General features: G+C 40.2%; 1 protein-coding gene across 1 annotated transcript in view; it reads left to right on the top strand.

Moving 5' to 3' along the window:
* Positions 1-14,065, top strand: part of LOC116091925 (complement C5-like) — a 22,492-nt gene that overhangs the window by 2,338 nt on the left and 6,089 nt on the right. The window contains exons 2-5 of the mRNA XM_031373348.1: positions 3,839-4,031; positions 7,668-7,830; positions 10,512-10,582; positions 10,892-10,983. Of these exons, the coding sequence (XP_031229208.1) occupies positions 3,839-4,031; positions 7,668-7,830; positions 10,512-10,582; positions 10,892-10,983 (519 nt within the window). The remainder of the gene's footprint in view (positions 1-3,838; positions 4,032-7,667; positions 7,831-10,511; positions 10,583-10,891; positions 10,984-14,065) is intronic.

The following is a 14,065-nucleotide window of genomic DNA, read 5'->3' as shown; positions in this document are numbered from 1 at the left end:
ATTTTGTTTTGTCATGGAATATCCTGTTTTCTCCATCTATGGTAATTGAGAGTTTTGCTGGATATAGTGGCCTGGATTTGTGTTCTTGTAGGGTCTGTATGACATCTGCCCAGGATCTTCTAGCTTTCATAGTCTCTGGTGAGAAGTCTGGTGTAATTCTGATAGGCCTGCCTTTATATGTTACTTGCCTTTTTTCCCTTACTGCTTTTAAAATTCTTTCTTTGTTTAGTGCATTTGCTGTTTTTATTATTATGTGATGGGAGGAATTTCTTTTCTGGTCCAGTCTATTTGGAGTTCTATAGGCTTCTTATATGTTCATGGGCATCTCTTTCTTTAGGTTAGGGAAGTTTTCTTCTACAATTTTGTTGAAGATATTTACTGGCCCATTACATTGGGAATCTTTACTCTCTTCTATACCAATTATCCTTAGGTTTGGTCTTCTCATTGCATCCTGGATTTCCTGGATGTTTGGGGTTAGGAGCTTTTTGCTTTTTGCATTTTCTTTGACTGTTGTGTCAGTGTTTTCAATAGTGTCTTCTGCCTCTGAGATTCTCTCTTCTATCTCTTGTATTCTGTTGGTGATGCTTGCATCTATGGCTCCTGATTTCTTTCCTAGGTTTTCTATCTCCAGTGTTGTCTCTATTTCTGATTTCTTTATTGTTTCTATTTCCATTTTTAGATTCTGGATGGTTTTGCTCATTTCCTTCACCTGTTTGATTGTGTTTTCCTGTAGTTCTTTAAGGGATTTTTGTGTTTCCTCTTTAAGAGCTTCTAGCTGTTTACCTGTGTTTTCCTGTATTTCTTTGAGGATGCTATTTATGTCTTTCTTAAAGTCCTGTATCATCATCATGAGAAGTGATTTTAGATCTGAATCTTGCTTTTCTGGTGTAATGGTTTATCCAGGACTTGCTATGGTGGGAGAATTGGGTTCTGATGATGCCAAGTAACCTTGGTTTGTGTTGTTTATTTTCTTTCCCTTGCCCCCCACCATCTGATTATCTCTAGTGCTACCTGCCCTTGCTAAATCTGACTAGAGCCTGTCCTACTTGTGATCCTGGTTGTGTCAGAACTCCTCAGAGTCAAGCTGTCTCTATGATCCTGTGATTCTGGCATCCTGTGACCCTGGGCTTGTTAGAGCAACTAAGAGTGCAGCAGCTTCCTCTGGGTGTTGTGGGACTGGCTGCAGAGCCTGGGCCCCAGGTCTGCTCAGGACACCAGCCCAGAGAGACAGGAAGGAACCCGAGCCACTCTGCTGGTGGAGTTCCTGTGTGCCTAGTCCCGCTGGTCCCAGTTATTCTCAGTGTTGGGACAGATGTTGTGTCCTCCTCACCTGTGATCCTGAGAGTGTCTGGTTTGTTTTTTGTTTTGTTTTGTTTTGTTTTGTTTTGTTTTGTTTTTGTTTTTGTTTTTGGTTACAGTTAAGCCACAGTTATGTGGGGAATCAGCTCTTTTTTTTAACTTAGTTTATTTTACATTTCAAAAAATGTTTTGATTGTAATCTTTCACCTTCCCCAATTCCTCCTAGATCCTCCCGAATCTTACTTCAAGTCCTCTTTCTCTTTTCAAAACCAAACAAACGAACAAACAAACAAGCAAACAAGCAGTATCCAAGGAACTCTGATCAGAACCTGGGCTCCCACAGCTCGTGCGGAGCAATATTCTGAATTCTTTCTACAGTGTCGAGTTGGCCCTTACTGGAAGGCAGCACCTTACTTTTTCGGAAACACAGACAAAGCATATCAGGAACAATGAGCAATGTGGGAATCAATCACTTCATGGATAAATTGTTTGGCTCAATAACTGTCCGTTGAGCACTTACTCTATGGCCGACAGTGAGGGTGTGGCAGGAAGAAGGGCTTTCCTCGAGCTTGTATCATTTAATTTATAAATTAAAACACAACAGTATAACTTAAAAGTTTTATAATGTTGGCAGTTGCCTGCAATAATTCTCAGATTGGATGATGAGTGCATCCCTATGTCTCAGTGTCTGAGTCCTCTGGGGTTACTACGTAATTCTCCTCTGTGCAGTCTTTCTCCAGTTTTTATTGTTCGGGTTAGATGCTGTTGGAATTTATTATTGTTGTTGTTTTTATACGTTCCCACTTAATAAGATAATTAAGAAAACCATACAATTTAAAATTTGTATTTCAAAACCAGGAATGGATGGGTGTGGCGCCACATGCCTTTGATCCCAGCACTCTGGAGGCAGAGGCTAGAGGATCTCTGGCATTCAAGGCCAGTCTGATCTTCTGGGCAGAGAAACTCATTCAGGAAAACTACAAAAATGTGTTTCAAACTTGTTTTCAATTAGTTGGTTTTTTTGTTTTGTTTTGGTTTGGTTTTGGTTTTGGTTTATAAATCCCATGCAAAACAAAACTGAGGAGTCTATGTAGATTTGTAATCTTGACCCTAATTATAAGCATAGAAACTGGCGTAAAATCCTGCCTCATTTACTTATAAACCATTTGGCCTTGATCAAATCACTTTTGCCTACATGTAGCTTAGGAACAATAGTCTAGTCATGCCTGGGACATCTCAGATTTTCTGTAGGGAGTGCAAGAGTTCTATAAATTCCTCTCAGCGCCTGAGACACTGAAAGACTCACATCAACTCGCATGCAGAGCCGCTGCAGATTAGCTCAGGCTCAGGACTTCTGTCCTTTAGCTTGTAGTCGTCCTCTGGCTCATCTGTACTGTAGACTCACCTTTACCCACCGACGTAACTCATTTCTAAGATCTCCTTCTTTCAACTACTTTAGTGAGTGTCATTCTTTCTTGATTAGTGGCATGCTAATGTTTTATAGACAGGCTCTCATTTAGCTCACCTCAGAAAAAAGGAACAAAACAGGCCAGGGACGTAACTTTGCTCAGCCATCAGAAGACAGAGTTCTTTTTTTTGTTTGTTTGTTTTTCTTTTTGGTTTGGTTTTTTTGGTTTTGGGGGGGAGGTTGTTGTTGCTGTTGTTTGTTTTTCAAGATAGGATTTCTCTGTATAGCCCTGGCTGTCCTGGAACTCACTCTGTAGACCAGGCTGGTCTTGAATTCAGAATCTGCCTGCCTCTGCCTCCCAAGTGCTGGGATTAAAGGCGTGAGCCAATAACCATTTGATATTTTTCTTCTTCGGAGAACAGTGACACCACTTACATGTTCTAGTCAACCTTGTTTTTGTGCGTTTTTATTTTTACATCAACATATGAAATGTTTTTTAGTCCTCTTCAGGTAGAGTAGGCCAGTGACCCACTATTACTAACTTCTTAACCATAAACCCACTATTACTAACTTCTTAACTATAAACCCACTATTACTAACTTCTTAACTGTAAACCAAATTCCCTGCTCTGTTTTTTTTTCAAGACTTAACTTCAAGTTATTCCTTCTCAGAAACTATGCTGAATTTGTCATAGATCACAAAATGAGTGTAGTTTTCTAATCATGACTATTAGAAAATATATCTACAGTAAGATGACCATGAATCAGGGGTACAAGAATGTGTCTTAGTAAGGGTTTCATTTCTGTGAACAGACACCATGACTAAGGCAAATCTTATAAGGACAACACTTAATTGGGGCTGGCTTACATGTTCAGAGGTTCAGTCCATTATCATCATGGCAGGTAGACACGGTACTGGAGAAAGAGCTGAGAGCTCTACATCTTGCCCCAAAGGCAGACAGGAGAAGACTGGTATCCTCAGACAGTTAGAAAGAAGCTCACTTGCCCACCCCAACAGTGACCCACTTCCTCCAACAAGGCCATACCTTCTAATAGTGCCACTCCCTGTGGATCACACTTATTCAAACGCCCACAGTCACCAAAGCTACTGAGCCTTTTCCTGTTTCATCAGATACATCATTTCAACCCCAATTGTCTTCCGAGTTGGAGCTCCTGAAAATGTTACAGTGCAAGCCCACGGCCATACTGAGGCATTTGACACAACCATCTCTGTAAAAAGTTATCCTGATGAAAATATTCGTTACTCTTCGGGCACTGTTAATTTATCACCAGAAAATAAATTCCAAAACACTACAATCTTAACAGTAAGTATTTGTCTTTCTTTTGAAAATATAAATAGGACTGGAGACACGATGGCTCAGCGGTTAAGAGCACTGACTGTTCTTCCAGAAGTTCTGAGTCCAATTCCCAGCAACCACATGGTGGCTCACAACCATCTGTAATGAGATCTGATGCCCTCTTCTGGGGTGTCTGAAGACAGCTACAGTGTACTCACATACAGAAAATAAATAAATAATTCTTTAAAAAAATATAAATATAAAATGTTTTTTGGTAAAATATGTACAGTTTTGAACATTGGTAGCATAAAGATATGATCATTTGTATCAGTCTACCATTGTGTAAATATTACACGATTATCACTAACTGGTGACAACAAGAGTTCATCAAAATTCCTTTTTTTATATACCTGTTAAATTATTTACTTAGCTTTATTTTATGTGCATTAGTGGTTTGCCTGCACACATGTTTGTGTGAGGTTGTCAGATGTCCTGGAACTGGAGTTATAGACAGTTGTGAGCTGCCATGTGGATGCTGAGAACTGAACCTGGGTTCTTTGAAAGCCAGAGCTCTTAACCCCTGAGCTATTTCTTTAGCACCTGCCGCCAAATATACTTTTAAAAAGATCTATCTATCTATCTATCTATCTATCTATCTATCTATCTATCTACCTATCTATGTGGATGTGCCTCCATGAGTTTATGTGCACCATGTGTGTTCAGGTGCCCGAGAAGGCCAGAAAATGTGAAATCCTCTGGAGCTAGAGATTGTGAGCTTCTGATGTAGGCGCTTGGAACAGAACCCCAGGTGCAAAAGCAGCAAGTGCTCTTAGCCACTGAGCCATCTCTGCAGGCCCTGAGGGAAACAACATTCTAAACAGAATTTTGTTTGCTTTTCAAGCAACACATCCAAATGTTAACGACTTTTATTATAAAATAAGTTTGTATCAATGTGAAAACTTTTGGAGATGCGTTAAAAATAATTTTGTCTATGAAATTATCACTAAAACAGTAGAGAGACATAAGCACGCATACTTTTAACATTTGCCCAAGCTTCAGTAGTCTATGTTTATATGCATAGTGCCCCAAACTAATAAAATTATTGTTTTCTTTTTTCTTTAAACAATACATGACTTTCTTCCTCTTTCCAGTGATAATGGGGCACTGTGCAATGGACCAGGGTGTCGTGTTAGGGCCAGAACTCTAGCGCTGAGCTACAGATGCAGCCCCCCAGTGAAATAATTGTTACTGCAGGGAACAGCTCTCATTGACAATCAGCGAGAGAAATAGCAAGCTTAAGAAAATGACTTTTTCTTCTATTACAACATTTCCAGGCAGAGGATATGGTTCAGTAGTTGAGCGCTTGCCTGGCATACCTGAGGCCCTGGGTTCAAATCCCACAGCCATGAAGAGTCATCTTAATATATTTGTTTGAGAAAGTACTTGCAACCCATCTTATCAAACAGAAAACCACAAAAATGAGAGAATGTCAGCTTTAGAAGAAGCTCTGTCGCTCCATAGAAACAAACTGATGTTTCTCCACAGTGAAAAAGTCATAAGGATAGCAAAAATGAAAATGTTATAATGACCCCAAAGCTAGAGTTGTACAAGTTTTCTAACATTTTCAAGTTTTTATGGTTTTACTTTGATTTTTAAAATCTTTAAGTTATTTTTTTCTTTATTTGTATGTTTGCATGTGTGCCTGCATGAGTTTATGTGTACCATGTACATGTTGGTCCTCAGATGCTAGAAAGGCCAGTCAGAATCCCTGGAAACTGTAGTTACAGGTGATTGTGGGCTGCCTGATGCAGAGGCAGGGAAAGAAAATCCCAGGTCCAAAACAAGAAGTACTCCTAACCACTGAGCCATCCCTCTAGTTCTTATTTTAGTTTTTAAATATCAAAAATCATAGGAGTAGATTTCTGCTTAATTTAATTATATATGAAATATTTACATATATTTAAAATTAAAAATGATTTTTTTTACTTCATTGTAAATAACAAAACATCAATGCTGTGAATCGTCCATATCCTTTAATGTTTGAAAGTGATATATGTTTATATCTGCATGTGTGTAATATATACTATGACTCATAGTTGAGAAACATTGATTGAAATAAATTCTAACCAGACATAGAAATTGTTCCATTAATGCTCTTGAGAATGAATGTAAAAAACTTCTTCAATTACTAGGTTTATAAAAATTTAAAGTTCACTTCCTCTGACTATTACTGGCCATTGTATTATGATATGTGGCAACCACCAGCCACCATTTGCCTTTAGATTAAAATCAGTTAAATGCCACTGATGTAATACTTCAATTCCTCGCTGACACTAGCCATGCTGTGAGTGTTAGAGTAGCCATGTGTGATAACCGGCTACCATATTGCCATATTGACAGCACAGCCACAGGGCTTGTCTGCCATTTCCCCTCCCTCCATTCCTCCCGTTCTTTCCCACCTCTTTCTCCTCCAGATCCACCCCTCCTTTGTTTCCCTTCAGGAAAAAGTGGGCTTTTCAGGAGTATCCACCAGACATGGTATAACAAGATACGATAAGACTAAGTACAAGCCCTTGGATATCAAGGCTGCGAGAGGCAACCCAGTAGGAAGAAAGGGTTCCAAGAGCAGAGACAAGCCGGGCTGGGAGGCAGAGGCAGGCGGATTTCTGAGTTCGAGGCCAGCCTGCTCTACTGAGTGAGTTCCAGGACAGCCAGGGCTATACAGAGAAACCCTGTCTCGAAAAACAAACAAACAAAAAAAAGAGTCAGAGACAGCCCCACTCTGTTAGGCGTCCCCCCCAAAGCACCAAACCTGCAGCCATGATAGAAGTTATATTACATCCAGAGCAGAAAAATCTATAGATATTTTTACTGTTTTCAAATTTTTGTAAGAATCTCATAGCACTTGATTTCACTAATTAACTTTATGTTTCCAAACCCTAAATTATCATAGGAATACCTTTCTTTCCTTTAATTATCTACATCAATATATTCAATCCCCATATCATTGAATATAAAGGTGATGATGTAATCACATACACAGACTGGAACACATGTACCTGTACTGTGATTGCAGAAACATGTGAAGTAATGTCAAGTGTCCAAGCTATCGGCCAGGACATTATACAGGGGGAATGGAGAAAACAATTCATCCAGAAGCCAATATGTAGCCCTGGCTGTCCTGGAACTCATGCTGTAGACCAGGCTGGCCTCGAACTCACAGAGATTCACCTGCCTCTGCCTCCTGAGTACTTGGATCAAAGGTGTACACCAGTACACCTGGCTCATTATTATTTTTTAATTTCAAGTGTACAGGTATTTTGCCTGCATGTATTCTTGGGTACCATTGTGTGCAATACCCACAGATGCCAGAAGAGGGCATAGGATCACTTGAAACTGGAGTTAGAGGTGGTTTCTGTTACCATGTGCGTGCTGGGAACTGAACCTTTGTCTTCTGGAAGATCAACTAGTGCTTCTAACTGCTCAGCCATCTCTCTAGTCAAGTGAACCTCTTTTAAAAAAAAATGGTGCAATACTCAAGCTCAGGCTTGGTCTTAATGAGATGATGATGATGATGACGATGATGATGATGATTTAGGTCAACATACTTTACAACTTTACAGTCACACTTTCCCATTGATGGATTTTGTTCTTGTCTTACAGATTCAGGCCAAACAGTTGTCTGAAGGACAAAACTCATTTTCAAATGTGTATTTAGAAGTCATGTCAAAACATTTTTCAAAAATAGAAATAATGCCAATCATCTATGACAACGGCTCTCTCTTCGTTCGCACTGACAAGCCCGTGTACACTCCACAGCAGCCTGGTAGGGTATATGATGCTTCTCTCAGGGGAGAAAAATTGACACAAATATGTGAAACTTTTAACATCTGGAATTGAGTAGAGATGATTTCTACTTAAGAGAAACTCAAATCCTAATGATGTTTATACTCTCATATAACATTTTCATTTTTAATTTATAGAGGAATTGCTAAACAAATCCCACAGTCAATGATCATTTTATCTCCCCTGTTAAACTGTTCATCAAAAAATATGAAAGACATAATTACAAATACAATTTTGGCAATGGGAAATGATTTACCTTAAAAATCTTGCCTATAAAACATTTTTGAGGGCTGGAGAGATGGCTCAGAGGTTAAGAGCACTGGCTGCTCTTCCAAAGGTCCTGAGTTCAAATCCCAGCAACTACATGGTAGCTCACAACCATCTGTAATGAGATCTGACTCCCTCTTCTGGAGTGTCTGAGGACAGCTACAGTGTACTCATATACATAAAATAAATAAATTTTAAAAATTTTCTTGCCGGGCAGTGGTGGTGCACGCCTTTAATCCCAGCACTTGGGAGGCAGAGGCAGGTGGATTTCTGAGTTTGAGGCCAGGCTGGTCTACAGAGTGAGTTCCAGGACAGCCAGGGCTACACAGAGAAACCCTGTCTTGAAAAACAACAAAACAAAACAAAACAAAACAAAAAATTCTTGGATTCAGAGGCCTGTCATGTTAGAAACAAAGAAATCCAAAAGAAGAGGATTAGGTGTTTCACAGGGATTAAAGTACACCGCAGAAATGTCTGATGCTGGTTTCTCTGTTTCCCCACCTAAGAAAGCGTCTGTCAAGCATGACCTCACCCTGTCTAGGTCTTTGCTTGCCTAGCCAGTGTAACCGGTGTTCTTGCTGAGTGGTGTAGTGGCTGTTATACAACCCCAGTCTACCTCACTACTGATATCAGCAGCAGCCACCAAAATTAGGAGATATCTACTGTGCACAAGGTTAAAAAACAGAACAAAGCAAATCTGGGTGGTCCTGCCTGCCATTGTTGGTCCTTCTTTGTAGAGCCTACACAGTAGCGGCAAAGAGTGGAATGGCTCTGGGTTTATGGTACTATTTCTATTTTAGTGTGTGGATCAAGACTTGGCCGTGAAATGGTTTGAAAACCCTTGAAGAATGAAATTGTGTCCATGTGTGGAAGTTCCACTATGTAGTTTTACAGTTTAGGCAACCACACTACTGAGATTTCAGCATTCTACCTTCTGGTCCACAATGTGCCTTGAATCGTAGGTAGAGGATTGTGTTTTAGATGTACCATTTGGGACTGTGCATCCCATGGTCACAATCTCTAAGCAGTTGAGTTGATATACCCACATAGATGAGGGAAAATTTAAAAGGCCTCAATCCTAGATGAAGAACTATAGGCAGTCAGTCAATAGCTGATGAGATCAGGAGAGTCAGCTCTATCCAGGGATGAGCCCCTGATGGCTGATCCAATCCTGAGTAGTCATCCCTAAACACATGTGCATAGGAGGGACATAGTAGTGTGTGTGTGTGTGTGTGTGTGTGTGTGTGTGTGTGTGTGTAATAGGAAGGGGTAATTCTTAAAAAAATCAAAATGTTAAGTTAAGGAAATATTGAGCACAATAAACAAAAACAAAGAAGATACATTAAGGACTCAAATTCAAACTTGTAGAGATTAAAAACCACAGTGTCAGAAATAAAAAATATGCCAAAGTTCTACTAATGTTTTTTTCTGTGAACCTATCTTTAAAATATAAAAATAAGAAAGCAAATTAAAAAAAATAAATAAGCTTTGATACACATACTAAATTTAAAAAGTAGAAGGCCTGGTAGGTTATAGTGGGGTGTGGCTATAATCCCAGAACAGGCTTGTAGGAGGGTTGTGAATCACAGGGTAACCTGGGTTACTTAGTAAGCAAACAAAAGTTTAGTGGCGTGTTTCTATGACAGAATGCTTGTCTAGCATGGTCAAGGGAAGCGGCAGTTCTGAGATGTTGCTACTATTCTTTTAAAGAGGAAAGAACAATCACAGGACCTGGTGCACAAATGTGACTCAGTCACAAGCAGGGACTCGGCAGGAAGAGCTAATTTGGAGCCTCATTAGTTTGTGTGATTGGGAGGGTGTGTGTGCTATCGGAGACTCGCAGTCTCGCAGTAAGCTCTTCAGCCCCAAGGGACCGTCTATTGGATGCTTTTGTATAACTCACAGTCGATCTCTCTCTCTTTTGATATTATGAAATTCCTGCTAAGTGGTGGCCTAATTACAGATATAAGTAATTTCCTACTATACACATGTTCTCAGCAAGTTTTACATAAGTATTTTCATAAAATAAACTATCTTGTTCAGTAGAAGTAACTCACAAGGATTTGCTTTTAAATGAAAGAATCCCTAGTAATGTAATATGTTTACCAACCATTTTCTTTTAAATATGTTTTAATCTATAGATTATATAGCTTTTAATGAGACTTATCTCATTAAAGATGTTTAAAAATATATATTATTTTATTCATCCTCAAGAATGCCATCCAGTGTATTTTAGATCATTTTCACCCTGAAGGTATTTGTTTCAAAAATTAGATTAGTTTGTTTAACTAATTAGATTAATCAAATTAGATTTAATCTAATTAGATTTAATCAAACTAAAAATTAGATTAGCTTGCTTAGCAAGGTTTTTGATGATGTCACTTATTCCTGCAGTAAAGGTTGGCGTCTACTCAGTGGATGATCACTTAAAGCCGGTCACCAGAGAAACAGTCTTAACTTTCATAGTAAGTATTTCCTTAGTCTCTTGGCACTCTCCTCGCAGATGCACAGACTGAGAAGGGCTGTTCTCATGGGAAAGCGCTACTAACTCCTTATGAATGCTTGCTTGCCCTTTTGTCTTCCCATCCAGAGTTGAAACCGCATGGCTCTCCTGTCCAGTGTGGGCTTCTTTCTACTCTAGCTTCCAGAATTGTAGGACGAAATAAATCTCTATTCTTTAAAGCTTACCTGGCACCAGATATTTTTTGATAACAACAAATAATGAACAAGGGCAGCGGTGGATTTTCTTGTTGTTTTAATTTGCTTCCCCACAGGACCCTGAAGGATCCGAAGTTGGCATAATAGAACAAAATAATCGCACCGGGATCGCCTCTTTTCCTGACTTCGAGATTCCTTCTAATCCCAAGTATGTAAAACCTTTCTGACAAACCCCTGGAGCGTCTATAGACAAGCAGAGGTAGTTCAGTCGCGCCACCTACTGCTGACAAAGGACAGCACAGGTGTGGACATGAGAAACCTCTCAAAGTATTGTAGCAGTTAGGACAATTCTTGACAAAAACAAAAATGAATCCCAGATACTATAGCAGCCCAGTTCCAACGTACCAGACGTCTCAGCTACCCAGGGTTCTGAGGGAAGAGGATCACTTGAATGGAGGCTTTATCACCCAGTTTGGGAAGCATAGCAAAACCTTATTTCAATGAATGAATGCACACACATGCATGCATGCATACATACATACATACATACATACATACATACATAAAAATATCTCAAAATTTCCCATCAATCCTTTTTATAGAGAGAGCAATAAAAGTTTAGAAAAGAATCTTTAAGTAATCCATTTTGATTTTTCAACAAAGCCATCAAGAGCTGCCTCTAAAGGAACCTAACAGAGCATCCATCTATAGGCCAGTGGGGGTTTGGTTACAGCCTAGCAGAAGGGCACTTTTGCATAGATGGTACAGAGACTTGATTTAATAAAAACATATCTGTGCATGTGTGTGTCTCTGTGTGTGCATGTCTGTGTCTGTGTCTGTGTGTGTGTGTGCACATCAGTGTGTGTTTCTGTGTGTGAGTTTGTGTGTGTGTGCAGGAAATGTTGTGCTTTTGGACTCATATGCAAAGATTTAAGACCATGTTCGTACAGGAGCTGACGAAATACATATTTAATGATCACCCCTGGTGTGTGTGAACCACGATAAGAGAGCAAGTTCCCAGAGCAGGCTGTAAGGCCTGGAAACCGAGGAGCACAGAGCAGGCTGTAAGGCCTGGAAACCGAGGAGCACAGAGCAGGCTGTAAGGCCAGGGCAGCACGCAATACATGATGTGAACCTACAGCAGAGCAGCTTCACAGCCACTCCCCCTCTGTCCTCTCTTGGGGAATTTGTATTGAGTTCATTTTCAAAACGTTTTTCCTAAACACATGGATTGAAGTTGGGAGGTTTAAGTAATCTGGATGATTTAAAATTAGAGAATTTCTTTAACTACCACAGATTCCCTAGTGCAGAATTAAGTTTGTTATATAATTCCTATTCTTACTTCCTAGATTTCTCCTCATGTCAGTTGTCCCATAGCAGATTATTGGAAAACCCACCATGGCTACACTCTCCTGCCTCAGCAGCTTGGCACCTGTTGTCCTCTTGGCACAAAATGCACTGTCTCTTACAGTTCTTTTCTACAGGATATGGGGAAACAATACTTTGCACAAATACCATCCCTGGATGTGATGTAATGTACCCTTTACTACTCTCTACCTCTGACTCTTATGTCTTGTGTATTTTCTTTTTATCTCTACATCTTGTTCTCTCTCTCTCTCTCTCTCTCTCTCTCTCTCTCTCTCTCTCTCTCTCTCTCTCTCTCTCTCTCCTTACCACCCCCCTCTGCTCCTGCCCCACCAACAACACTAGACTGTAAACTCCCTGAGGGCAAGGCCCTTATCTGTCTTGTTCATTCTGCCTCAGTAACTTGGCATTGTAGGGACTTGGTTAAATTCTTGTTGAGCTGTTGAGCTGCTGCTGATAGTCATGGTAACCCTGATGTTCTCCTTCACTGATCACATTGTTTATCTGCATGGTAGATAGTACTCTTCTTGTTTCCCAGACGAGATGCAGTAACTTGTCTGACTCTAACATGCTAGGAAGAACATGTATGAAACTGAGTGGAGTGGACTGTCCGCTCTGAAGTCTGTGGCTCTTCTGTCTTCTGATCTCAGTGTAGTGCTCACTAAGTAGTTTTGAATGAAGGTTGCTGGCCAGGTTACTTTACTCTTTAAACAAGCCATACTTGGTTTCCAGATAGAATTTTGCTCATGTGAGGTGTGAATTTCATTATTGGCATGGCATCTTTCTGGAGACATTATAATCAATTTTCATTATATTGTGAATTTAGCGTACACATTCTTGGATTAAGTAAATTCTGAAATTGTCATCAGCTTTCAAACCAAGATTGCTGTAATAAAATAAAATATGTAGGAAAAGAATACAAGATGAGAACACACCCAGGATCAGAGGTGAGGAGGACATAACATCTGTCCCAACACCAGGAGTAGCTGGGACCATCAGGACCCAGGCACACAGGAACTCCGCCAGTCCAATGGCTCAGGTTTCTTCCAGTTTGTCTGAGCTGGTACCTTGAGCAGTTCTTGAGCTCAAGCTCCCCAGCCAGTCCCAGAACACCCAGAGGAAACTCCACTCCCAGGCACTCTAACACACCCAGGATCAGAGGTGAGGAGGACACATCTGTCCCAGCACAGGGAGTAACTGAGACCAGCAGGATCAGACACTGGGCGCAAACTCTGCAGTCATTCCCAAAACATGCAGAGGAAGCTCCACTCCCAGGTTCTCTAACAAGCCCAGGGTCACAGCATGCCAGAATCACAGGATCACAGAGACAGCTTGACTCTGAGGATTTCTGCACAATCAGGATCACAGGAAGGGCAGGCTCCAGTCAGATTTAGCAAGGGCAGGTAGCAGTAGAGATAACCAGATGATGCAGGCAAGCGTAAGAATATAAGCAACACAAACCAAGGTTACTTGGCATCATCAGAACCCAATACTCCCACCATTGCAAGTCCTGAACACATCATCACACTGGAAAAGCAAGATACAGATCTAAAATTACTTCTCATGGTGATGATACAGGACTTTAAGAAAGACATAAATAGCACCCTCAAAGAAATACAGGAGAACACAGGTAAACAGCTAGAAGCCCTTCAAGAGGAACACAAAAATCCCTTAAAGAACTACAGGAAAACACAATCAAACAGGTGAAGGAAATGAGCAAAACCATCCAGAATCTAAAAATGGAAATAGAAACAATAAAGAAATCAGAAAGAGAGACAACCCTGGAGATAGAAAACCTAGGAAAGAAATCAGGAGTCGTAGATGCAAGCATCAGCAACAGAATACAAGAGATAGAAGAGAGAATCTCAGAGGCAGAAGACACCATAGAAAGCATTGACACAACAGTCAAAGAAAATGCAAAAAGC

The sequence above is a fragment of the Mastomys coucha genome, unplaced genomic scaffold (assembly GCF_008632895.1).
Source record: "Mastomys coucha isolate ucsf_1 unplaced genomic scaffold, UCSF_Mcou_1 pScaffold15, whole genome shotgun sequence".
Classification (NCBI taxonomy): Eukaryota; Metazoa; Chordata; class Mammalia; order Rodentia; family Muridae; genus Mastomys; species Mastomys coucha.
Note: the sequence above shows the minus strand (reverse complement) of the source record. Positions and strands in the feature narration are given on the sequence as shown.